This window comes from Cetorhinus maximus, chromosome 9 (genome assembly GCF_964194155.1).
Source record: "Cetorhinus maximus chromosome 9, sCetMax3.hap1.1, whole genome shotgun sequence".
NCBI lineage: Eukaryota > Metazoa > Chordata > Chondrichthyes > Lamniformes > Cetorhinidae > Cetorhinus > Cetorhinus maximus.
In genome coordinates, this window is record NC_135887.1 from 28,233,206 (window position 1) to 28,258,778 (window position 25,573).

The 25,573-nt window shown below is 43.6% G+C and overlaps 1 protein-coding gene across 1 annotated transcript; it reads left to right on the top strand.

The window, feature by feature from the left end:
• The first annotated feature begins 587 nt into the window (after positions 1-587).
• Positions 588-24,710, top strand: LOC144684521 (cytochrome P450 2D6-like). The gene is made up of 9 exons (XM_078548385.1): positions 588-877; positions 12,608-12,776; positions 16,056-16,208; positions 17,279-17,439; positions 20,529-20,702; positions 21,303-21,444; positions 22,443-22,630; positions 23,226-23,367; positions 23,765-24,710. The coding sequence occupies exons 1-9, from the start codon at positions 668-670 to the stop codon at positions 23,944-23,946; spliced, it is 1,521 nt and encodes a 506-aa protein (XP_078404511.1). The 5' UTR covers positions 588-667; the 3' UTR covers positions 23,947-24,710.
• Positions 24,711-25,573: the final 863 nt, after the last annotated feature.

The following is a 25,573-nucleotide window of genomic DNA, read 5'->3' on the forward strand; positions in this document are numbered from 1 at the left end:
GTTGTTTTTGCAGCCAGAATACACTTACCCTTTAAGTAGTGTAAACTAGCTTTAAGTTGTGCTAGCATCACACAACCTTGGGCTCCCTACTGAGGCAGGCAGTCACTCAGCAGCTCATTTAGCACAGCCTGCAAGCTATCATGTAAATCTACGGGAGGCACCAAGTTTGCCTGCTGCAAGCATTGGAAGCAATGGGACACGTTTATTACACAATGCCATACCTGCGCCTATTGTTGGGCTCTGTCCAATTTTACAGTCATTGAATTTCTGCTGCTCTAAGATAGTTTCTAGAAAGTTAGTTTATGGCACAGGAACAGGTTCTTTGTGAGAGCAATCCAAAAATAATTCTATGGCCCTGTTCTCTCTCCCATAAAGATAGTCCTGTAATTACTTCAGCTTCAAAAATAAAACCAATCCTTTGTTTTATTAATCTGGCTGTGAAGGATTTGGGGGAAAAAAATGATTGAATTTTAACAGAAGTTTTCTTTTTATAGTTATATAAGCTCTGGATCAATAAACAAAGTCACTCCTGTAACAAAGTGTAGCGTGTTACATAAGATTAGCTGGATTCCCACAGTAAAACTTTGCAGCCGAACTCACTGACTGTCAGCTGACAGGCTGGTCCTGCTTGTTGGCTGCCGGCCAAGTGCTTTTCTCTCTGGTAAACATGGAGCCCTCGGCTTTCCCCGAGTTCCTGTTCTTGGTGTTTGACAGATTCACTGTGCTGGCCGTGTTCTTCACTGTGTTTGCCCTGGCCTTTGACTTCATGAAGAGACGGAAGAAGTGTCAGAACTACCCTCCCGGGCCCAGGGGTTTGCCTTTCATTGGAAACATTCTTCACTTAGATTTGAGCAACCCTCACTTGTCATTTGCAAAGGTAAAGTACAAATGGTGAGATAAGAGGGTGAATGGGGCTGGCTGAAGGCGAGGGGCCCTGTTCTGTGGATCACCTTTAACCCTCTCAGTTTCTCTTTCTCTCTCTTGATGTATTGCTTTTTCATATCTTCCTCCATTTCTCTCCCCTTAATGCCTCACTTTCTCTCTTTTGTTTATTTTTTTTAACTCATTCTTCATGATTACTTTCTCTATATCCTCCTTTCTTTAATGGGATCAAGTATTTTGTGCTTATGACGTTGCTTCAGGTTTAAATTACATGAAGATCCTAATAATGGAGTAATTTCTTATCAAGCACTTTATTCACCTTATATAGTATGTGTAATGGTTCATTACAGTTTCAGGTTTCAGTGAAAGTTTCAGGCCTACATTATTGCAGTCAGGAGATAAGGAGAGGGAGCACTAGAGAGCTGATCCAGGCTAAAATATAGAGGAGGAAAGATAGTGAAGTGAGAATTCACTAAATGCTGCTTTGTTGTAATCCTGTTTTGATCCCAGTCAATGAGGCATAGTGGCATTGTCACTAGACTGACCCAGAGACCCAGGGTAATGCTGTGGGGACCTGGGTTCGAATCCTGCCATGACAGATGGTGGAATATGAAATCAATATAAATCTGGAATTAAAAGTCTAATGTTGACCATGAAACTGACCATTGCTGATTGTTGTAAAATCCCAGCTGGTTCACTAATGTCCTTTTAGGGAAGGAAATCTGCTGTCCTGACCTGGTCTGGCCTACATATGACTCCAGACCCACAGCAATGTGATGCCTTCTGAAATGGCTTAGTGAGCCACTCAGTTGTAACAAACCGCTGCAAAGTTTCAAAAAAGGAATGAAACCGGACAGACCACCCGACATCAACCTAGGCACCAGAAACAACAATGGAAAACTCAGCCCTGTTGACCTTGCAAAGTCCTCCTTACTAACATCTGGGGGTTAGTGCCAAAATTGCGAGAGTTGTCTCACAGACTAGTCAAGCAATCGCCTGACATAGTCACCCTCATATCTTATAGATTATGTCCCAGACACCACCACCACCATCACCATCCCTGGGGATGTCCTGTCCTACCGGCAGGACAGGCCCAGCAGAGGTGGCGGCACAGTGGTATACAGTCGGGAGGGAGTTGCTCTGGGGGTGCTCAACATCGACTCTGGACACCATGAAGTCTCATGGCATCAGGTCAAACATGGGCAAGGAAACCTCCTGCTGATTACCATGTACCGCCCTCCCTCAATTGATGAATCAGTGCTCCTCCATGTTGAACACCACTTGGAGGAAGCACTGAGGATGGCAAGGGCACAGAATGTTCTCCGGGTGAGTGACTTCACTGTCCATCGCCAAGAGTGGCTCAGTAGCACCACTACTGACCAAGTCCGAAAGGACATAGCTGATAGACTGGGTCCGTGGCAGGTGGTGAGGGAACCAACAGGAGGGAAAAACATACTTTGACCTCATCCTCACCAACCTGTCTGCCACAGATGCATGTGTTCATGACACTATTGGTAGGAGTGACTGCCGCACAGTTGTTGTGGAGGCGAAGTCCCGTCTTCACATGATGATACCCTCCATCGTGTTGTGTGGCACTACCACCGTGCTAAATGGGATAGATTTCGAACAAATCTAGCAACTCCAGATTGGGCATCCATGAGGCGCTGTGGGCCATCAGCAGCAGCAGAATTGTACTCAAACGCAATCTGTAACTTCATGGCCTGGCATATCCTCCACTCTACCATTACCATCAAATGTGAGTGAGACAGGTAAGGGGACTCAGAGGGCAGGAACACAGGACTGTGCACCTCTGCAATTGTCCAACAGGTTTGAGGTTCTCTCAGCTTGTTTGGATGAGAGTGGAGGCTGCAGAGTGGATGAGCAAACTGACCATGGTACCGTGGTACAGGAAGCCATCAAAGTGGGAGGAGCAAAAAAGAATGTAGTGGTAGTAGGGGATAGTATAGTCAGAAGAATTGACACTGTTCTCTTCAGCAAAGAGCGTGAGTCCAGACGACTGTGTTGCCTGCCCGATGCCAGGGTGCAGGACATATGCTCGGGACTGGAGAGGAACTTGCAGTGGGAGGGGTAGAACCCAGTGGTCCATGTAGGTACCAATAACATTGGCAGGACAAAGAAGGAGGTTCTGCGTAGTCAGTATGATGACCTAGGCAGCAAATTAAGGAACAGAACCTCATGGAAACAGACAAATGTGGATTATTACCTGACTCCGGTGCAAATTGGCATAGGGCAAATCAGATTAGGGAGATAAATGTGCGGCTCAAAGATTGGTATAGGAGAATTGGTTTCTGGTTCATGGGCACTGGCACCGATACTGGGGAAAGTGGGATCTGTACCATTGGGACGGTCTACACTCAAACTGTGCTGGGACCAGTGTTCTTGCGAGCCACATAAATGGGGAAGTAGAGAGTGATTTAAACTAAATAGTGGGGGAAAGGGATCAAATTTGGGAAGATGTGTTAAATCAAAGAGTAGAGACAAGACAAAAGAGAAAGGTATTATTACGGGAAATGAAAAACAGTCCGTGACAGGAAGGGAGAGAGAGTACAAATCTAATGGTAAATCAACAGATGAAACTAGAGGCTATAAAAAGAATAAAAGGATAAAACTAAAACCTCTATCTGAATACATGTAGCATTCGAAACAAAACAGATGAACTGAGAGCGCACATAGAAATAAATAATTACGATTTGATAGCCATTACAGAGGTATGACTGCAGGAGGACATGGATTGGGACCTGAATATTGAAGGGTACAGGATATTTAGGAAGGACAGGGAAGTGAGGAAAAGGTGGAGGGGTGGTTCTCTTAGTTAATGATGGTATGAGCACAATAGAGAGGGGTGACCTATGTTCAGGAAACCAGGATGTGGAAACGGTTTGGGTACAGATGAGAAATGGTAAAAGCAAGAAATCACTTGTAGGAGTTGTGTACAGGCCACCTAACAGTAACCACATGGTAGGGTTGAGCATAAAGGAAGTAACAATTGGAGTTTGCCAGAAAGGCATGGCGCTAATCATGGGAGATTTTAATTTACATATAGACTGGAAAAGTCAGATGGGCAAAGATAGCCTAGATGAGGAGTACATTGATGTTTTTGGGATGGTTTCCTAGAACAACATGTTCTGGAGCCAACCAGAGAGCAGGCTATACTAGGTCTGGTCTTGTGCAATGAGGTGGGGGTAATTAATGATCTCATAGTGAAGGTGCCCCTAGGTAGCAGCAACTATAATATGATTGGATTTTATATTCAGCTTGAGGGAGGGAGGAATGGGTCTGAGACTAAGTTTTTAAACTTAAATGAAGGTGGTTGAGGGATAGATCAATAGAGATGCAGTGGCTAATATTTATGGAGATATTTCAGAATACACAGGATAGATACATTCCAACATAAAAAATAGAAGCAGGTGTAGGTCATTTGGCCCTTTGAGCCTGCTCTGTCATTGAATATCATCATGGCTGTTCTCCTACTGTTAACATTTATCATTCCCCATTGCGTGTCACATTCGGCACTGTCCGTGCTGTACCAAAGTTCCTCCTGCGGTGCGGGATGAGCAGTGATGATCCCCAACCTTGTTGCCAGTACTGATACGCCCATGACCAGGATCATAGACCTGTGGGGACATTAACATCGGCTCCCGTTCTCCAGGTTACCGCTTGGTCAATTGTCATGTATCTTTAACTGTGTGTAATGCCTACATTTACTTCCCGTTCTCATATCTACAAGTGCGCATGTATCACCTGTTGTAATTACCTCGTATGGTCCATGCTTGTTCACTCCAAGCTCACCTTGACCATCACCTTATTCCCCAATTGGTCCATTGTTACTCTTTGGATTTGTCTGTTTCCATATCCTTAATCACCTGTCGGTCTCTGACTTCCTTCCTTAACTCATGCAATTGCTTACTTATTTCCCTCACATAGTCTCGCATCCTTCCTTTTAGTGGCCCTACATCTCCCACTCCTACTATGATTCCCTCGGGTAACTGCATTGCTCTCCTTGTCATTATTTCAAATGGAGTGAACCCGGCAGTCCTGCTTGGGATAGCCCCTAAGGCGCATTAGAATATTGGGCTGTTCCCTGTCTCTTGAATTGCTTTTGTGATTGATTTTTTTTTTAAGTTCAGTTCATCCTTTCTACCATCCCCGAGCTCTGGCTGGTCGGGAATGTGGAATTTCAGTTTAAATTTAAATTTATACATTTCCTTAATGACTCTTCCTGTGAAATGAGTTCCCTGATCTGAATCCATCTGGATAGGCCCCCTCCACTCCTTCCAGTTTACTGTCTCCTGCTGCTGCCCCACATCGAACCTCAATTCCTTTAAACTGCCGACACAGCTCTACAATGCACCTTCTTATCCTATCGTTCAATGGCTCAGTATCTTCACTGCCAGTGACAGTTCTCTCTGGGAGCTGCTTAACTCTGTCTGTCATCATTGTGTTAATCCTGTGGTCTTACTTTTTGTAGCTCGCAGGCACATTAACACAATCAATAATACATCTATTTAGCCTTTTTCCAGCTTTCCCTTTACCTATATACATCTTGTGGTAAATTGTTTTTAAGTATTATTTCTCCTTACATTTCAATTCCTGAACTACAGATTCCACATAGTTTTACCTCTAAGTGTTTTTTCCCTCACTGTGATCATCCTAAGATTCTCTTGATGTCAGTTTTTCTATTGTCTTGATCGTTTACAATGTTTCCTTGCTCTTTAGGCCGTGTTAACTATTCCATGTCAACGAGGATCTCTGTCTCTAGATCCTTACTATCTCCCCCTGTGTGTTTCCAATGTCTCAGCTGATGGCCAGATTATCAAATTTACTTCCCTTAAAACAGTTTGTACATTATGTCCTCTTTCCCTAACTCTTTCTCCTACTTGCCTCATACCATTTTACACATACAACAGCTACCATCTTATTCAGGTTGCCTGGAGAGACTTTAAAATAAATAAAGTATTCTCATAACAGTTTTAAAACAGAAATTAGGCATTGACATGTTTTGCTTCCTTATCTTCTCAAACAACATTTTCTCAAAAGTAACCCACTAAATTGCGTCTGACCTGTTTCGTTTAGAATTATCCCAGATTCATTAACTTGGCCAAAAATTGGATTTCTGCCAAACTTTGTCGAGGTCTTGAGCTTAGCTTCATATTTTGGGAACAGACTTACAAATACAAAAGCTTGCAGCATTTGAATTAGTGCCAATTGTTGTCAAACCTTTTAAAATGAAAATTCCCTTTTGAGAAATTATCATGAACCAAACCTCAAATTTTAAACTTTGTAAGAAATGTAATTTACGCTATCAAAATTAAAACTACCTCTTTCTTATGTGTATTGATTTGTATCCAAGTTATAATTCCCGTACGTTTATCGACACATTCTTTATCTTAGATAGCATCCTAGTGATTCAAAAGTAACCTATTAAATTACACTGCACTTTACATCTCAAGATTGTCCCAAATTCAAATTACAGTGATGTTGGGATGCAGATTTCCTTTCATATTTATTTCATCCCATCAAAAGAAACCCCTTTTTATCCATTGGAACAACCTAGACCATGTGTTTTGGTTTTGGTTTTCCTACAACCCTTTGAATTTCAGGTAATCTTTTTTTTCCCTCAGAATTTTAGAATACTAACTCGTATGAGTTAATGTAACTCGTAAGTATCAATCCCAATCAGCTTGGAACTGGTGATGCTAGTCTGCAAAGGGGGTGGTACAAAGGTTGGTTCATCTAACCCTGTCTAGCTTCATGATACATTCAAATTGCGACTCTTTTTGCCAGAAATCTCAACTCAAACCTTATACTCAAAACTTTGGAATGTTTTAGTAAACTTTTCCTTTAATCTAACATGGGGCTTTCAACCCTAAAGTGCTGAACTGCACACACAAATGACAATTTACGGAAGAAAACACATTAAAGCTCACAAACGAATGCTTCCTTGCACACAAACAAACATATATTTAGAGGTATGTATTTATATTCCTGTATCCTTAACTTGACTTAAAATTCTCATATTCTAAACAAAACTTCAAATAGCAGTGGGGGAAATAAAGGGGTCTTGAAGGCTCCACCTATAGGGACCATCAAACTGATGAAAGCTCACATTTTCCCTGCTACTGCCTGTCAGTGCTTGTTAACCCCCTTTTTCTCTTTCTCTCTCTCTCTCTCTTCAGCACAAGCAGCTCTTGTAACTTAGATCAATTCATTTTTTTAAGTTACAGAAAATTCACTAGCGGATCTTTTGAGGTCCCAATCATCCTTCCACATTTTCAGGAAAATCTCGTCATTCCGCACAGGATGTGGTTGTCCTGAAAACTGTACATACGTCTCCCTCTTCCATCACGGACTCACCCTTCGTCTGTACTACGGACATTATACACCCCCAATTCGTCTCTCCCTCCCCCAAGGCTTCCTTAACTGCCTCCTCAATGTCTCTGTGCAGAGCTGCCACCTTCTCCCGATCTGGAACATCCCTAGGTTTCGCCCAGTCTCCACTTCTAAACTGTAGGGGTAATCTTCCCCAGATATCCCCTGGGCATTTTGCCTTCACCAGTATGTGGGTGTCAAGGGAGTGCATTGCATGGAAATCTTGCATTTCCCGCAGTTTGGTCCAAAAATCTGGGTTGTTATGCCGAGTTTTAAGTCTCAGCAGCTCTTAAAGCAAAACCTGCTTCTGCCCTGGGCTGAATGGTACGTGCTTAACTTTCTCTGTAACCCTCTCAATCTCTTCACCTTCCCCCCATTCCTCAGCCCCCTTTCTCCCTTCGGGTTTTAATTCACCTTTCCTGACTTTATTTTTCCTAACAGTTACTGCCATAGGGGCCATGGGGTTCAATGGGTACGGTGGGGCAATCTCAACTCCCTCATAGGTTTCTCATTCGGAGCTCTCCTCCTCTTGATCAGTGTCACTGCAGGCTGCTGCCGCCACTGTTCTGATCTGTCCTGGATCTGACTTTCTTTCTCTCTCCCTAATCGACTGGAATTTAGTATTAACCCGTCTGCACAACTGCAGGTACAAGGTGATAATAACCATCATCCCTTTCTTTTCCTTATCCTTTTAGTTCTACCCACCACTGTTTTTGTTCTCCGGGGGTTCCCAGTGGATTCCACCCCTCCTTCTGCTATTTTGTGATTAGTTTTGACTGTTGTTCCGCTATGAACTTTGTAATGGAGTCCGCGGTTCCCCAGTCGAGTTCTATAGCACTATTCTGTTTCCCTGACGGCATTCTGCTCTTATTCCCGTCTATCTCTGCGCAGTACGTTCGCACAGCCCTAATAGCTTAGCTATTTGCGGTATGTTCAGTTTCACTTATTTCACTGGGGTCTGGCCTCCCTGCGCGGCTTTGGCTAGGGTTTATTTCAAACCGTAACCCGCCAGCACAGCTCCGCCTCCTCTTAACTGGGGCCTGGCCTTTCTGCGCGGCTTCGGATATGGTTATATTTCAAACCGTAACCCACCAGCACGGCTCCGCCTCCTCTCTTCGGTAGTGGTCCGGCCCTCCCTGTGCGGCTTCGGCACCGCTAGCCCGCCTGCACGGCTCTGCCTCTTACCCCTGGCGCCTCCTATCTCCTGCCCTGAGTCCTCCTCCCGATTCTTTGATACTTGACCGGACCGTTCTCGGGTAGGCTTACTGCACTAACTACAGATGGTAAATAAATATACTCACCCACTTTGCAGAGCCGTCCCGAGGATCCGATCCAAGTCTCCTGCCAACTACGCCAAATTGTTGTCACTTTGACAAACGGGACCACAGGAGTCTCAGGTACAGGTCACGATCGTTTATTCGAGCAATTGCAAGGGGAGAACCATCTCAATGCAGCTTGAGATAGCACTCTGCTAAATTACAAGTGTTCAACATATTTATACATTATCGGTCACGCACAAGATTCCAGTTTCCAGATTCCAATCTCGTCAACATATACGTTTACATTAAACAGACATCTCTGATAACAGGTACATGCATCGTATGTCCCTATTTTTCACCCAGGTAGAGACCTTCCCTCCTACCTAAACTAGGACCATCTGTTCTTCCCCTATCTGTTGAAGAGCACACTTAATCTTAGTTGTTATTGCCAATGCTCTGACTGCAGTCCAGCACCCAAGGCCTTTCTGTTGTTTGCAGGCCCTAAGGCTGTGCAAGGTTCATCTGGTAACCTTTAACTGCCAATGTGCTTGGTAGCCCTGGTTGCCTGGAGGTTTTAAGTAATTCATTCCTTTTCAATAAATTCTCCCTTACCATAAACTCTTACTTACTTTCTTCCCCCTAACAGTATACAAGGACATGCAGGTCCCTTTGTACATCAACATTTCCCAATCTATCACCGTTTAAATAATACTCTGTCATTCTGTTTTTCCTACCAAAGTGGATAACTTCACACGTATCCACTTTATACTGCATCTGCCTTGTACTTGCCCACTCACTCAACTTGTTTAAATCGTCTTGAAGCCTCTTAACATCCTCCTCATCACTCAAATTCCCACCTAGTTTGTATTGTCAGCAAGCTTGGAAATATTACATTTGGTTCCCTCATCCAAATCATTGTATATTGTGAACAGCTGTTAACAAATTGAGCATTAGCCCTATAGAAAGTGAGTCTAGAATATGGATAATGGAAAATGAGGAGATGGCTGATGAATTGAACAGATATTTTGCATCAGTTTTCACTTTCGAGGATACAAGTAACATCCCAGAAGCAGCTATAAACCAGGAAATGGAAGTGGGGAAGGAAGTCAGGAAAATTACAGCCATCAGAGAAGTGGTACTGAGTAAATGGTTGGAGCTGCAGGCTGACAAGAGTCCGGGTCCTGATGGTCTTCATCCTAGGATCTCAAAAGAAGCGTCTCGTGAGATAATTGCTGCATTGGTCTTAATTTTTCAAAACTCCCTAGATTCGGGGAAGGTCCCATTAGATTGGAAGATAGCAAATATAACGTCATTATTCAAAAAGGGAGGAAGACAGATAGCAGGAAACTACAGGCCAGTTAGCTTAACACCTGTCATAGAGAACATGTTAGAAGCTATTATTAAAGAAGTTATAGCAGGGCACTTGGATAAGCTCAAGGTCATCAGGCAGAGTCAACATGGTTTTGTGAAAGGGAAATCATGTTACTTCCTCAAAGAATTCCAATAAGTTGGTTAAACATGTGCTGTGGATTAGGAGAGCTGGTAGACGTACTGTACTTAGATTCCCAGAAGGTATTAGACAAAGTGTCACATCAAAGGTTATTGCAGAAAATAAAAGCTCATGGTATAAGGGGTAATATATTGGCACGCATAGAAGATTGGCTGGATAACAAGAAGCAGAGAGTAGGCATAAATAGGTCTTTTTCAGGTTGGCAAGATGTAAAAGTGGCATGCCACAGGGATCAGTGCTGGGACCTGAACTGTTTACAATTTATATAAATGACTTGGATGAAGGGATGGTTGCCAAATTTGCTGATTGCATAAAGATAGATAGGAAAGTAAGATGTGAAGAGGACACAATGAGGCTACAAATATAGATAGGTTAAGTGAGTGGGCAGATGGAGTATAATGTGGGAAAATGTGAAATTCTCCATTTTGGCAGGAAGAATAAAAGAAACATATTATCTAAATGGTGAGAGATTGCAGATCTCTGAAGTGCAAAGGGATTTGGGTGTCCTGGTGCATGAACCACAAAAGGCTAGTATGCAGGTACAGCAAGTAATTAAGAAAGCTAGTAGAATGTTATCATTTATTGCGAGGGGTATTGGATACATAAGTAGGGAGGTTATGCTTCAGTTGTACAGGGCACTATTGAGACCAATTTGGAGTACTGCGTACAGTCTCAGTCACCTTATTGAAGGAAGGATGTAAATGGAAACAGTTCAGAGAAAGTTTGCCAGACTAATACCTGGAATGACTGGGTCATCTTATGAGGAAAGGTTGGACAGAATAGGCTTGTATCTGCTGGAGTTTAGAAGAGTAAGAGGTGACTTGTTGAAACATATAAGATCCTGAGGGGTCTTGACAGGGTGGACATGGAGAGAATGTTTCCTGTTGTGGAAAAATCTAGAACTAGGGATCACTGTTTAAAAATAAGGGGTCGCCCATTTAAAACAGATGAGGCGAAATGTTTTTCACTCAGAGGGTCGTGAGTCTTTGGAGCTCTCTTCCTGAAAAGGTGGTGGAAGCAGAGTCTTTGAATATTTTTAAGGCAGAGGTGGATAGAGTCTTGGTAAGCAAGAGGGTTATCGGCGGTACGTGGGATGCAGATTTCAGGTTACTATCAGATCAGCCAAGATCTTATAAAATGGTGGAGCAGGCTCGATGGGCTGAATGGCCTAATCCTGCTCCTTGTTTGTATGTTGGACGTGTCTCTATTTTTTAGCAATACTAAAAGACAATAGTGAACCAGATGGGCTTTTGCGACAATCGATGATAGTTTCATAGCCGCCATTACTAAGACTAGCTTTATATTCCAGATTTAATTAATTGAATTTTAATTACACCAGCTGCCATGGTTGGATTTGAACCCATGTCCCCAGAGCATTCTGGAGACATGAAGAATCCTGGAAAGTGAACATGGCACAGCAATTGCAGTCAATGGGTATTAGCTGCACCATCACTTTGCTTAAAAGTGCACCCACTTATGATATGTAATAATACGTATCTATCCATATATCTATATATCATTTTAATTTAGCCTACTCCTATTTATTCATTTATTATTTATGTACACCAGATTTTTATTGAATGCAATTCAGATCCCTTTAAGAGTGGTATCCTCTACTTAATTCATTTTCATTTTATAGCCTTAGATCTCACTAATTATCTTGATTATTTATATATTGCTTATTTGCTATTGCCTCTTGGTTTCAATTATACCCGGGCATCTGCTCCAAATTCCCATCACCTGCTTGTACAGCACATGAGGGCTGCGGTCTTTTGCTGATCAGGAGACAGATCTGGAGATTCTGTGCATCGAGTAACCTACAGAATAGAGAAGGAATGTTGGGGCTTTCTTTGTAGGTTCATGTTCTTTACTATGCTCTCCTTATCTCCTTATTCACCCACTCACACATTATGCCACTGTAGCACAATAAACCAAAATGTTTTAGCAATTTCCAGGGATATTTTATTTCATGATTTTAAAATATGTTACTCTTTTTCTTCTCTAAATGTCCAAGGGGATGCCTGGGATGTGACTGAGGTCAATCTGCATCATCCACTCCTATAGTGGCTAGCAGCAGCACATGTATCCAGCCCAGCCACAGGGACAGTTAGTTATTGAGATGCAAGAGGAAGCAGTTAGTCAGAACCCAAAGGTGAGGAGGGCAAGCACACGTGGAATTGAAGGAGTTAATTTCTACTGGGTGAGGGACCTGCAGTTCATGCAACTATTTGTGGATGTGTATAGTTACTGTATTGCAACATTTTAGTATTAGAACCACAGTCAGTTGGATGGGTAATTGCATTAGTCAAGGCAAACATTCGCTGTACATAAAGAAGCCAACACCAACTTTACGTGCATTGGAATATGGGCTAAAATGGCAAACATATTGGAGCCCAGCACCAATTGGGCTAGGGGTATGGAAGAATTCCATATTGGGTAATTTGCTGAATCTGTTTGAAATCATTCCAAACTGAACAATTTGCATCTGACCTATAAGTGAGCAATGTCAAACCTACAATATTAGACTCATGTTTTCCCCCAGGTAATTATTTTCTTCATTTTTAAGCTGCGGAAGAAATACGGCAATGTGGTCAGTGTACAGTTTGGATGGACAAACATAGTGATACTGAGTGGTTATGAAACTCTAAAAGAGGCACTGGTGAAGAAATCAGAGGATTTTGCTGATCGGCCACACTTTCCGGTATATGATGATTTGTTTAAACTCATGGGAGAAGGTAAATATACCAGGTTTCAGAGACAGTCTCACAAACCAGGGGACTGGGTTGGGATAGACTTTAGCTGTTTCTGTTGGTAATCAATGAACTTTACATCCCTCAATCTGCAGGACTTTGAATCACAGTATGGAGGAGCTGGTCTCAGTGTGTCCAGGGTAGCTGGTCTCAGTGTGCCCAGGGGAGCTGGCCTCAGTGTGCCCAGGGGAGCTGGCCTCAGTGTGCCCAGGGGAGCTGGCCTCAGTGTGCCCAGGGGAGCTGGCCTCAGTGTGTCCAGGGGAGCTGGCCTCAGTGTGTCCAGGGGAGCTGGCCTCAGTGTGCCCAGGGGAGCTGGCCTCAGTGTGCCCAGGGGAGCTGGCCTCAGTGTGCCCAGGGGAGCTGGCCTCAGTGTGCCCAGGGGAGCTGGCCTCAGTGTGCCCAGGGGAGCTGGCCTCAGTGTGCCCAGGGGAGCTGGCCTCAGTGTGCCCAGGGGAGCTGGCCTCAGTGTGCCCAGGGGAGCTGGCCTCAGTGTGCCCAGGGGAGCTGGCCTCAGTGTGCCCAGGGGAGCTGGCCTCAGTGTGCCCAGGGGAGCTGGCCTCAGTGTGCCCAGGGGAGCTGGCCTCAGTGTTCCCAGGGGAGCTGGCCTCAGTGTGCCCAGGGGAGCTGGCCTCAGTGTGCCCAGGGGAGCTGGCCTCAGTGTGCCCAGGGGAGCTGGCCTCAGTGTGCCCAGGGGAGCTGGCCTCAGTGTGCCCAGGGGAGCTGGCCTCAGTGTGCCCAGGGGAGCTGGCCTCAGTGTGCCCAGGGGAGCTGGCCTCAGTGTGTCCAGGTGCACAGATCCCCCAGACACATTGATATTGGTTTCTATGTGAATACTTATGTGCTGATTCTCTGCAATTGATTTCTCCTGATGTATGATGTCCTGTGTCTCTTTGGATCATCTCTATGTCACCATCTATAAACTCTGCACTCACTGCATATGGGAAAAGAGATCAGAGGAGTGCTGACTGGTTTGAAGCTTATTGGATTGAAATGGGGCCAGTTACTGCAACCAAGAGGAGACAACTCATGAGCTACAAGTAAATCTCCAGAAAACAAAATTGAGATGATCTCAGACATTCCAGAATCAAGTCTCAGCAAACTGCTCAGCATTGCGCCAATCAATGCTGGTTGAAAATCTGCAGCAGGATACAACCTACTGCTGAATCTGGGGATGTTAGAGGGATATATGAAGGAATCAAGAAAGCAACAGGCCCAGCAGCAACCAAATCTTGAAGACAAAGACAGGAATGATCATCACTAAACCGAGCAATCAGATGGAAAAGGCGGATGGAGCACTTATCTCAACCTCTACGCAACGGAGAACATTGTCACTGAAGAAGCTCTCAGTGCCATTCCAAACATTCCTGTCAGGGGGATGCTGGACAAGGAGCCCACCATAGTAGGGCTCAACAAGGCCATTGACCATCTTACTACAAGCCCAGGAAATGATGGCTGTACCTGAAATCAGCATCTCCATGAACTTTTGTGTCTTTGCTGGAAGGAGAGATTTGTGCCTCAAGGCAGGGATGATGCAAAGTCACTTTGTACAAAAACAAAGGAGATCACAGTGACTGCAACAACTACTAAGACATCTCCTTATTAAATATTGTGGGGAAGAACTTTCCTCATGTTGCTCTAACCAGATTGTAGACCCTGGCATCACGCATACACCCTAAATCAGTGCAGCTTCAGAGCTGGTAGATCACTGCTGAACAAGGTTTTCTCACTTCGGCTGTTATAGGACATGTGCCATGAGTAGTGCAGAGCGCTCTTCATTGCCTTCATAGGCCTTACCAAGGCCTTTGATCTCATCAGCAGAGGCGGACTCTTCAAACTGCTGCAGGAAATAGGCTGCCCACCTGGACTCTGGGCATCATTTATTCTTTCCGTCAGTTACAATGGGGTATCATCAGATTCTTTCAAGATCAGCAGTGGGGTAAAGCAGGGCTGTGTACTAATGCCAATTCTCTTTGGCATTTCTTCTCCATGTTGTTGTTGTACACTTTTGGGGGCGATTCAAATAAGGGTGCCCACCTGCATGCCAGAGCTGATGGTAAGATTGCACACCAAGAACCAAGTGTGGTATGTCCTAGTCTGTGAGCTGCTGTTTGCTAATGCTCTGACATCCCATACTGAAGTTCACTCTCAATAGCTTGTAGATCAGTTCTCCTGGGACTGAAAGGAGTTTGGACTGACAATGAGCACAAGGAACTCCAAAGTTATGGGCCAGACATAGAGACTCCACCTCCATCAACATTGACAACCTTGTTCTGGAGGTTGTTGATAGCTTCACATACCTTGAATCAACAATTACCAGCAACTTGTCCCTTGATGCTGAAATCAGCACCAGAGTTGCCAAGGCTGCAGCTGTCATGTCAAAATTGAGAAGTCAAGTGTGGACCAACAACAAGCTAACCAAAAATACAAAGCTCTGTATGTACCAGCCTTGTGTTCTCAGCACCCTCTTTTACAGTAGCGAGGCATGGACAACTTGTGCAAGCCAAGAAAAACAATGAATAGCTTCCACCTCCGCTGCCTCAGGTGAACATTGGGCATCTCCTGGAAGAAGAGAGTGCCAAATACAGAAGTACACCAGCATGCAGAGATCCCCAACATGTTTGCCCTCTTTGAGTCAGTGGCAATTCCATTGGCTGGGTCGTGTGAGCTGAATGGATGACGACCGCATCCCCAAAGACATGGTGGTCCATGGCAAGCTTGCTATTAGAAGGAGACCCACCAGGTCACCCACATCTGTGATACAAGGAGTCTGCAGGAGAGACTTCAAGTTGATCAGGATTGGAGTCTATGCAAGTGAAGTCCTCACTGCTGACCAGAGCGACAGAAATCAACAGTCAGGAAGGGTGTGGAAAATGCAGAGGGCAAAAGAAATGACCAGGTGGCAGAAAGGAGAACCCGAGGGAAGGGAAAAACATCAGTCAACTTCAGGCCATCTGTGCCAGCAGTAGAAGGGGCTGACAATCACGAGTCAGCCTCTACAAACACAACGAACATTGTTCAATCCAGAAGTGACATACACCCTGGGCATAGTCCATCGTCTCCCAAGACAGACAGATGCCTCCTGCTATCCATAATCCTGCTTTGGGAAAGGTAAACTTAACCAGTTCCCAAGGTGAATAGAATACCTTCAGCTGCCTATTATTTACCTCTTCTAATTTTAATTTCCTCTGACACTTGAATTAATACTGTCCATTTTACAATAACATTCAAAGTCAAAAATAGCAAGTTTCTATTATACCCCTATAGGTATTATCTTTGCAAGATATGGCCATTGGTGGAAAGAGCAGAGAAGGTTTTCACTTTCGACACTGAGAAATTTTGGGCTCGGGAAGAAATCTCTGCAGATGAGAATCATGGAAGAAGCTGGATTTTTAAACAAAGAATTTGAACGTGCAAAGGGTAAGGAAAGGACACTTTCATGGAAATGTAAATGCATTAGCTGCTGTGAAGATGAATTGATAGTTTACATAGACACTAAAATACAATAAGGATTTATGAGGCATTCCACTTCATTCTAATATGAAGCTAAGGTTTTTGATCATCAGGAATATCAATGATCTTAGTCTTAGAGTATTAGAGACTGCGTGACCATCTGTTGAAGCTTCTCAGACACTGCTTAAGTTGCCAATGACATTGCTTCTAAGCCCTAGTCTTGGTGGATGTGTGCACTCGTTCAGTTTGTGCTTACTTGAAGGGTGTCATTAATGGTGGTGAGGACATTGAAGGTAGAGATGATGGAATAACTCAGGTCACTGGTAGCAGAGGTGTCTCTGAGTTGGGAACTCACAAGAGAGAGTTGGAAGTTTGAAAATGAATTTGTGAGAGAGGTGGGGAGAGCTTTTTCCACAAGCAGCTGATGAGGTTGTTGAGATTGGGGTAAAGTAGTTCAATGTTCTCTTCCACAGAAGGCAGTGGAGGCTGGGTCATTGAATATATTCAAGACTGAGTTAAACAGATTTTTGATCTACAAGGGAGTCCAGGGAAATGGGGGTAGGTAGGAAAGTGGAGTTAAGGCCACAAATCAGATCATCCATGATCTTATTTAATGATGGAGCAGGCTCGATGGGCTAAATGGCCTACACCATCCCCTATTTCTAATGATCTTATATGGCCTTCAAAAGAGAATTGGGTAATCATCTGATGGGAACAATTTTCCAGGCTATGGGGAAAAGGTGGGAGAGGGAATAGTTGAGTTCCTCTTGAAGACAGCTGGCAAGGGCATGATGGGGCCAAATAGCTGCCTCCTTTGATGTTACCATTCTAGTTTCAGACTTGCCCCTTTCTCTAGTGGGAGAAACAGTGGCTGGGTGTGAATAGGTCCAAATGGAGTGAGTTGAATCTGAATTGAATGTCCAGCCCTCAGCAATTATTAAAAACCCTCAGTACAATCAGTACATTTAAGACTTTCAGAATGTTTGTTGCTAGGATCTTTTCTTGTGAACATTCACAATCTGCTGTCATTTCTTCAGGTGCCCCCTTTGATCCACACTTCAGTATAAGCAATGCAACTTCAAATATTATCTGCTCAATCATCTTTGGAGAACGGTTTGAATATGAAGATAAAAAATTCCTTGAATTTCTTCAGATAATCAGGGAAAGTTTTGCCTTGGAAGGTGGATTTTGGGGCCAGGTAAGACAAATGCACAAAACACCCGAAGTGTATGTATTGTAGGGTTTGAACATCAGTTTCAGTCTCATGAGAAGCAAAGCCCAGGTTGAGTCAGATTTTGTGACGGTAATAAATGTTAGTTTAGAGAAAATACTCGAACGACTTGAGAGTTCAAGGAGATACAAAGCCCATTTTTGTTGCCATCATAAACAGGTCAATGTGAGGTTTTATACATATATATGTATGTGTGTATATGTATATTTTATATTTTTATTTTAAAAGTGGATAAGGCTTTACCCTGACTAGCCATGGCTCATTCCAAAGGAATTTCTAGCCTTCAGAAACCAGCAGTGACCTTGTTACCTTTAAAGAGGTGCTAATGCCTTCTGCTACTGCTGACAAACAAATCCCAAAGAAATGCACCAATCCCCTTTACACTTCTAAGGCAGAGCTCTGGCCAATGGAGACGGTATGACTGCAAAGGACAAAAGGGACCCTGACTCCTCTATTAAATACCTGAAGATTCCAGACCTGGGGAAATTACATCCTTTGTTCAACACCCAGGAGAAGAAGTGGGAGGTATGTCATATGACCTCCCCCAAGCTGCTAGAACCTGAAATATTGCTTTGCGGAACTGAACCCAGGCAGTCTACCATTTTATCAACTAACAGGCAGTAGCAGAAAGAGTTCTGTCCAGGTGAAGTGCCTGGCCCTCATCTGCTCTGTGAACTACTGGAACATTGTAACTCCTGTATTTGAGCCTTTAAGGCTGACTCATCTCTAGGTGCTTTCTCCCATCGTGGAAGTGCTCACTTCTGGAAACTCAGATCACCCTCCATTAGTTTCAGCCTGCTAACCTCTGAAGGAATACACCACTGGTCTTTTGATTCTGGACTCTAGACTCACGAGAAACCATAACTCTTAATTTTATCAAGATTTTATCCTGTACCGTTTTCTTTTCCTTATCTCTCTTTTATTGTATGAGTGCAAAACGGGTGGACATTCCGAAAGCTCTTCCTGTGTTTTGTGTGTGCGTAAAATAAACTACCGCTCTTAAGTTCCCTTATCTCGAGCTTGTTGTAGGGTTATTAATGGAGGATTGGATAACTCCAAAACTGAAGGGTTGGGGAAAATCAAAAACACCTTGCTGTTTACACATGGGTAGTGAGTGGAGGAATCAGGTGCTGTTCAAATTAATTCCCCCTCCAGTCCATACCAAAAATTGGGAACTCGCATCCGCGATTGAACCAATTTAAATTTGACCTGAGTCCAAGTTAAGTCCACTGTGTCCTGTTAGTGGAGTGAGTGATTCAGTTGGTGGGTAGAGTGCTGATCAAGCAGGCTGCTTTGTCTTTGGTGGTGTCAAGCTTCTTGAGTGTTGTGGGAGCTGCACTCACCTAGGCAAGTGGAGAGTATTCCATCACACTCCTGACTTGAGCCTTGTAGATGGACAGGCTGTGGGGAGTCAGGAGGTGAGTTACTCACCACAGGATTCCTTGCCTCTGACTTGCCCTTGTGGCCACAGTATTTATATGGTTAATCCAGTTTAATTTCTGGTCAATGGTAAGCCCCCCAGGATGTTGATGGCGAGGGATTCAGTGGTGATAATGTCATTGAATGTCAAGGGGAAGATTAGATTCTCTCTTGCTGAAGATGGTCATTACTTGCCACTTATGTGGCATGAATGTTACTTGTCAATTATCAACCCAAACATGAATGTAGACAATATGTAGATATACCCATATGTAGATAATAGCAGCGTTATTGAAGTTTTTGTGACCAACAATGTATGTACTTCACCAGAAAGAGAGAATGATTTACTTTTAAATAGTCAGAAGGTCATGGGTTCATATTCCACTCCAAAGACTTGAGCACATAATTCAGCCTAACATTTCAAGTGCAATACTGAGGACATGTTGTACTGCTGGAAGTGCCATCTTTCAGTTGAGATATTAAACTAAGGACCTGTCTACACTTTCAAGTGGATGTAAAAAGTCTCATGGAAGAAGAGGGAAGTTGTCCTGCATAACATTTATCTCTCGACCAATACCACAGAAAACACATTGGCCTGTAACTTCCGAGCTTCTGGAAGTTGTAACTGGGCGATACCCCATAGATGCACTGGGGAAGCCCCCAACCCGCCCCCTGGAAGTCCCCAGGTAAGGATTGCCCAGGAACTGCAAATATCCAGATAAAAGCAAAATACTGTGGATGCTGGAAATCTGAAATAAAAACATTCTGAAGAAGAGTCATACGGACTCGAAATGTTAACTCTGTCTTTCTCTCCACGGATGCTGTCAGACCTGCTGAGTTTTTCCAGCAACTTTTGTTTTTGTAACTGCAAACATTCATTGGCCAATTGTCCTACAATCGGAACCATAGGATGGTTCTGACTGTCTTATGGTAATAGTTAAGCAGGAAAGGTTAGCAGAATTAAAACCACTTCTAACTGGGTAACTATCATACTGACACCACCACCCCATGCCCCCCATCCTCCCGACCCCACCAACCACCTGACCCCCGCTTCCGACTGGCACCTAACCAACCCACCCCCCCCACCTCCAATCTTACCCATTTCCCTTACAAACCTGCCTTCTTCCTGGCTTGAATCTGGCTGGACTTTCAAACTTATCTGCTTTACGACAGCTAGTGTTGTTAAAAAGGGAAGTGGCCTTCTTACCTCTGACTGTGCAGCCCTCGACTGAAAGCCTCAGGAGCACGCTGCCCTACACAGTTCTCACCCGGCCTGAATCGGAAGGCTGTGCGAGAAAAAAGCGGCTGAATTTTCAGGTAGGAAACTAGGAGCGGAGTGGCAATCTGGCTCTGCCGCTCTGTGGAAGCTCAGCCCGTTAGCCATTTATCTAATGACTGTTAGTGGGATCATGCTCTGTGAAAATTGACTGCCTTGTTCCCCACATAACAACAATGGCTACACTTCAGAAGTATTCAATTGGCCGCAAAACGTTTTGAGAAGCCCTAAGAAAATACAAGTTCTTTCTTTGGCTGCAGTAAATATAGTGGAATGAATTTCTGTGTCTGACATTTGCAGCAAAATCAGCAACATGTTGCAAAAAAAAGTCAATTAATTTCTAACCCTGTGTTTGTTGCAGCTGCTGAATCTGTTCCCCTCTATTCGTCACCTCCCAGGTCCGCACAATAAAATATTCAAAAATCATTTGCTGATTATCCACTTCGTACAGAAAATAGTCACGGAGCATAAAGAATCATGGGATCCCAATGAGCCTGGGGACTTCATTGATGCTTTCTTAGCAAAGCAGGAGAAGGTACGTGGTGGGAACTGCAGCATATTCCAAACAGTGGTTCGATGTGTTTTAAATCCATTGTTTTTAAATCCATTGGTGCTTTAACCATGGGGAGGAATCACTTGTCAGATATCAGCACCAGATACTTTGACAGATTTCCCTCCTCTCTATATATTGTTGAGGGGAATTTTTATCTCCTTTCTGCTGATAGAAGTACTGTCCATGGCACAGGCCAATGATTGTATGTGAAATGTGCCTCTGCGGGGCTCAGTAGCGCACTAGACAGTGCAATAACCCACCGGGCCGCCAGAGGAACCTGCCAATCCTCCTCAAATCAGATTAAGCTCAGAGAAATCCTGAAATTCGGAAAACGCAGTGGAACAGCTGAAATAAAAGAGCTAGCCTTGCCTGGCAGCTGGGGGCCGGGGTGGGGGAAAGCTTCATTCCCTTTGGACAGTCTCAAAGCCACAATCCAGTGTGACAGAAAACATGAGTCATTTTGGAAACTGCAAAGAAAAAATGTCCAATGACCCCGGTTGGCAGGAAAATCATTTCAACTCTATAATTCATTTACAATGTAATACTCTTCCTGATATTTGAATCCATGTGTTTCATATTTAGATGAAGGGCGATCCCAAGACAAGTTTTCTGGAAACCAATTTGTTAGGGATGGTTATTGATCTCTTTGCGGCTGGTACAGAGACCACCTCCACCACCCTGCGCTGGGCCCTGCTCTTCATGGTGCTACATCCAGATCTGCAGTGTAAGTATGACAGCATGTCTCCATGTTAGAATCAAATCTCAGGCCACACAATCATAGAGAGACTCTATTACTCAACCCAGTTTTTACAGGCAGATTACCCACTACCTTCCTGTTGGATTCATCCAAAACAGAAAACGCAAATTACTTGTCCTCCGTATAACTCCTTCATGAGCTTGGTGGGGGATCTGCCAGAGGTTTTAGCATGCATGGGAATGTGAATTTTGGGGAACCACTCAGTGATACCCACCAGACATATACAAATGTGATGCCCTCCCATTGACTGCATAAACTGCACCAATGCTGGAAAGTGCCAGTGTTTGGAGTTTGAGTGTTTTCTGGGTCAGAATTTCTTGGAGGGGGATCATGAACTTAGACCTGGCGAGAGAATAATTCTTGTAATTTCCATAGTGCAGTTAATGTACTTAGTGCAGGGATATTGGGTTCATTCAGAGCGTTAGTTAAAAGCCCATGTCTCAATGCATTTTCCGTGTAATTGTGTTTGCTATCACATTTCTTCTGTTCAGGGTAGTTTTTGTATTTGGGTTTATATCAGTTCTTTTCAAAGCTGTTCGCCGGCTTTGACTTGCTGTCTACTTTGACACATATGAAACTAATGCTTGGACTTGTGTCATGCAGGTGAGCATGGCAGATGCCTTCCAGCTTCATAATACGGCTGTGCTGTATTCTTTTGCAAAGCTTGCAGTTTTTCTCGCTCGAAATAAAATCGACATTCAATTTACCAAGATCCAATCTGCCACCTTGGATCTTGTGTTTAATGTAAAAGATTCCATGGCAATATGAAAGAAAAGCAGGAGAATTCTTCTGGCCAATATTCATCCATCAACTAACATCACTAAAGCACGTTATCAAGCCATTCATCACATTTCTATTTGTGCGATATTATTACGCACAAACTGGTTGCTTGCATTTTCTACGTTACTCGAGTGATTACACCTCAAAGATGATATTCAAAATTTGTTCTTCTTTTGCTTCTGCAGTTAAAGTCCATGAAGAGATTGACAGAGTAGTTGGGAAGGAGAGAAAGACAGCATTGGAAGACCGTAAGGAAATGCCGTACACTAATGCTGTTATCCATGAAACCCAACGCTTAGGGAATATTGCTCCGATTTCACTTCCTCATCAAACATACAGAGATACAGAGGTCATGGCATACACAATCCCTAAGGTACAGAATGGAATTAATCTTGGATATGTAGCTCCCAACTCCACCCCGAAGACCTGTCCCTGTTTTAAAGTACAATTCCTCCCCAACTATAATTGTTAATTATGAACATTGACTGCTGTAATGAGAGCTTAATAATGGGCAAGATAAAGATTCTGAATTAGCGTAAAAAGCTGAGCATCTCTGAAAGAGATACTTTTGATGGGGTGATGAGCATAGAATCATAGAACAGAAGGAGACCATTCAGGCCAATGTGTCCATGGGCAAGAGCAACTCAGTCCCACTCCTGGGTCCTTTCCCAAAAGCCTTGCAAATTTTTTTCTTGTCAGATGCTTACCTGACTCCCTTTTGAAGGCCATGATTGAAACCTCCTCTATCGCTATCAGGCAGTGTCTGGTCATTCACTGCATTATAAAAACAATTCTTCATCTCGGCAATGGTTCTTTTGCCAATCTACGATTGGGGATTATGGTCTTCAAACCAGAAGGATCAATAATCTACTCCCAGAGCACAAGGATTGGACTCCACCTTATTGTTCTGATGGCCGATTACAAATAGGTTCTTGGCTAATGTGTCTCTTTATTTAAATACCTTATAGGGAACAATGATCATTCCAAATCTTTCCTCCACCATGTTTGATGAGAACATTTGGTCGACTCCACATCAGTTTAATCCGGGTCACTTCCTTAACTCGGAGGGGAAGTTTGTGAAACCTGAAGCCTTCATCCCATTCTCTGCAGGTAATGTAGAATTCAAGGAATCATTACATATACTGAAATATATAGCTGTAGGTTAGTAATGGATGTCCAGCCACATCTCTATGTAGGGTTCGGGTTCTTAGTCTGTTCTTCGTCCTCAAATAGGATGTGTCACACTCCGTAAATTACAATCTAAACTAATGTCACCTCTCTAAGTCCCTAAGGGTAACCCAGAATGAAATAAGGTAACATTTTCTTAAGGTTGAAAAACATTGAAATTGATTCAGCGAGAGATTAGATGCTGTGGGATGCTGCCAGAGTGACATTAGGTATCTAAGACTATGAGGGAAACAGTTGCTGTTTAAACACTGTTGACTCCACAGTGACCTTCCGGCCTCTCTCCTGCTGACTCTAACTCCTGTTGCTCCTCCCCCGGCAGGTTGCCGTGTGTGCCTGGGGGAGCAGCTGGCAAAGACCGAACTCTTCCTGTTCTTCACGTCCATGCTCCAGCATTTCACATTCCATCTCCCAGAAAATGAACCAAGACCAAGCTACACGGAAGCCAAATATGAAATTACCCTTAGTCCGCTTCCTTATCGACTGTGTGTTAAACTCAGATAATGTGTATTGAGGATGTTCAGGAGCAGTGAGGAGAGATGCACCCATGTGAAGAACCTATTTTTTATTTTCTTGGGCTGTGACTTTAAAAAAACACAGTGCCTGCAGTTGAAAGATATGATCACTGGAATAGGATGAGGAATATCTAAATGTTGCTATTCTGGAACATAGAGTGCCGTAAGAGAACAGGATGGTGCCGGAAAGGGGTTCTGGACTAAGGGGGGCTGCCTGATGACAGCATTTTAAGAGGCTCCTGACCAGAGTTTTGTGTGGCAACAGTACAAGCAGAGCAGCTCCTAGCCTGCAAAGAGGGAAGACCTGAAACCTCTCTCTGTGTTTGCAAAATTCCCGCAATTCTGCTATAATAGTTAGCTGGCTAACCTTCATATCTCTGTAACCTGCTTTCTCTGAAAACCCCTGTCAAGAGGAAAAGGGGAAAATTCACCAGTAGAGACATTGAAAAGCAAGCTTTTTAACCAGTGAACCACAGACTGAAAGTGCTAGGAAACCACTTTGTGTCACCCACAACAAACTGCAAGGAATTTGGAAGACATCAATCAAAAATCAACCCATCTAATTCCGGACTCTGAATTAGTGCTATTGAACTGTTTTATCTCACCCTTAAAATCCATGTTTTGTGTGTCTTATGTGTGTGTGTTTGTGTATAGGGGTTTATAAGAAGGGGTAGAGTTTAAGTTATAGAGTTAGAAGTTTGCAGTTCATATTTCTTTCTATCACTACTAATTAAAGACAATTTGTTCAACGAACATTTATTTACTTATTAAGTTTACAAACCTGGTGCTCGTATTCTGTTAACCTAAATTAAACAGCTAGGTAGAATTAGGGCAATCCGGTAGTTTGGTCAAACTTTTCACATTTTTTGCAGTTGGGAAACAGGAGCTTGATATTATAGCGCATTATCCCCAGTGAGTCATAACAGATAACATTTGCTTAAGGTTGAAAAACATCGAAATTGATTCAGCAAGAGATTAGATGCTGTGGGATGCTGCTAGAGTGACATTAGGTATTTAAGACTGAGGGAAACAGTTGCTGTTCAATCAGTGTTGACTCCACAATGACCTTCTCCTGCCGACTCTAACTCCTGTTGCTCCTCCCCCGGCAGGTCACCATGTGTGCCTGGGGGAGCAGCTGGCAAAGACCGAACTCTTCCTGTCCTTCATGTCCATGCTCCAACATTTCACATTCCATCTCCCAGAAAATGAACTAAGACCAAGCTACGTAGAAGCCAAATATGAAATTACCCGTAGTCCACCCCCCTATCGACTGTGTGTTAAACTCAGATAATGTGTATGGAGGATGTTCAGGAGCAGTGAGAAGAGATGCACCTTCTTCAATTTGAAACTGATTCACTCACTAATTGTTGCTCTGTCCCCTTATGTATGAAATTCTAACAGATGTTTCTTGTTATGGAGTATACTTTCACAGGAGCATGTCTAGCGCTGTACTGGAACATGGCCCCCTTTGTTTCTAAATTCTGATCCAGCAAAGATATGATTAGTGTCTCCTCCTGTTAATGGTGAAATCTCTTTTGTGATATTGGTCACCTGAACCCATTGAAATCCCAGTGAGCAAGAGTTCTCAGTGAAAGTTGCTCAAATATTTTGCACTG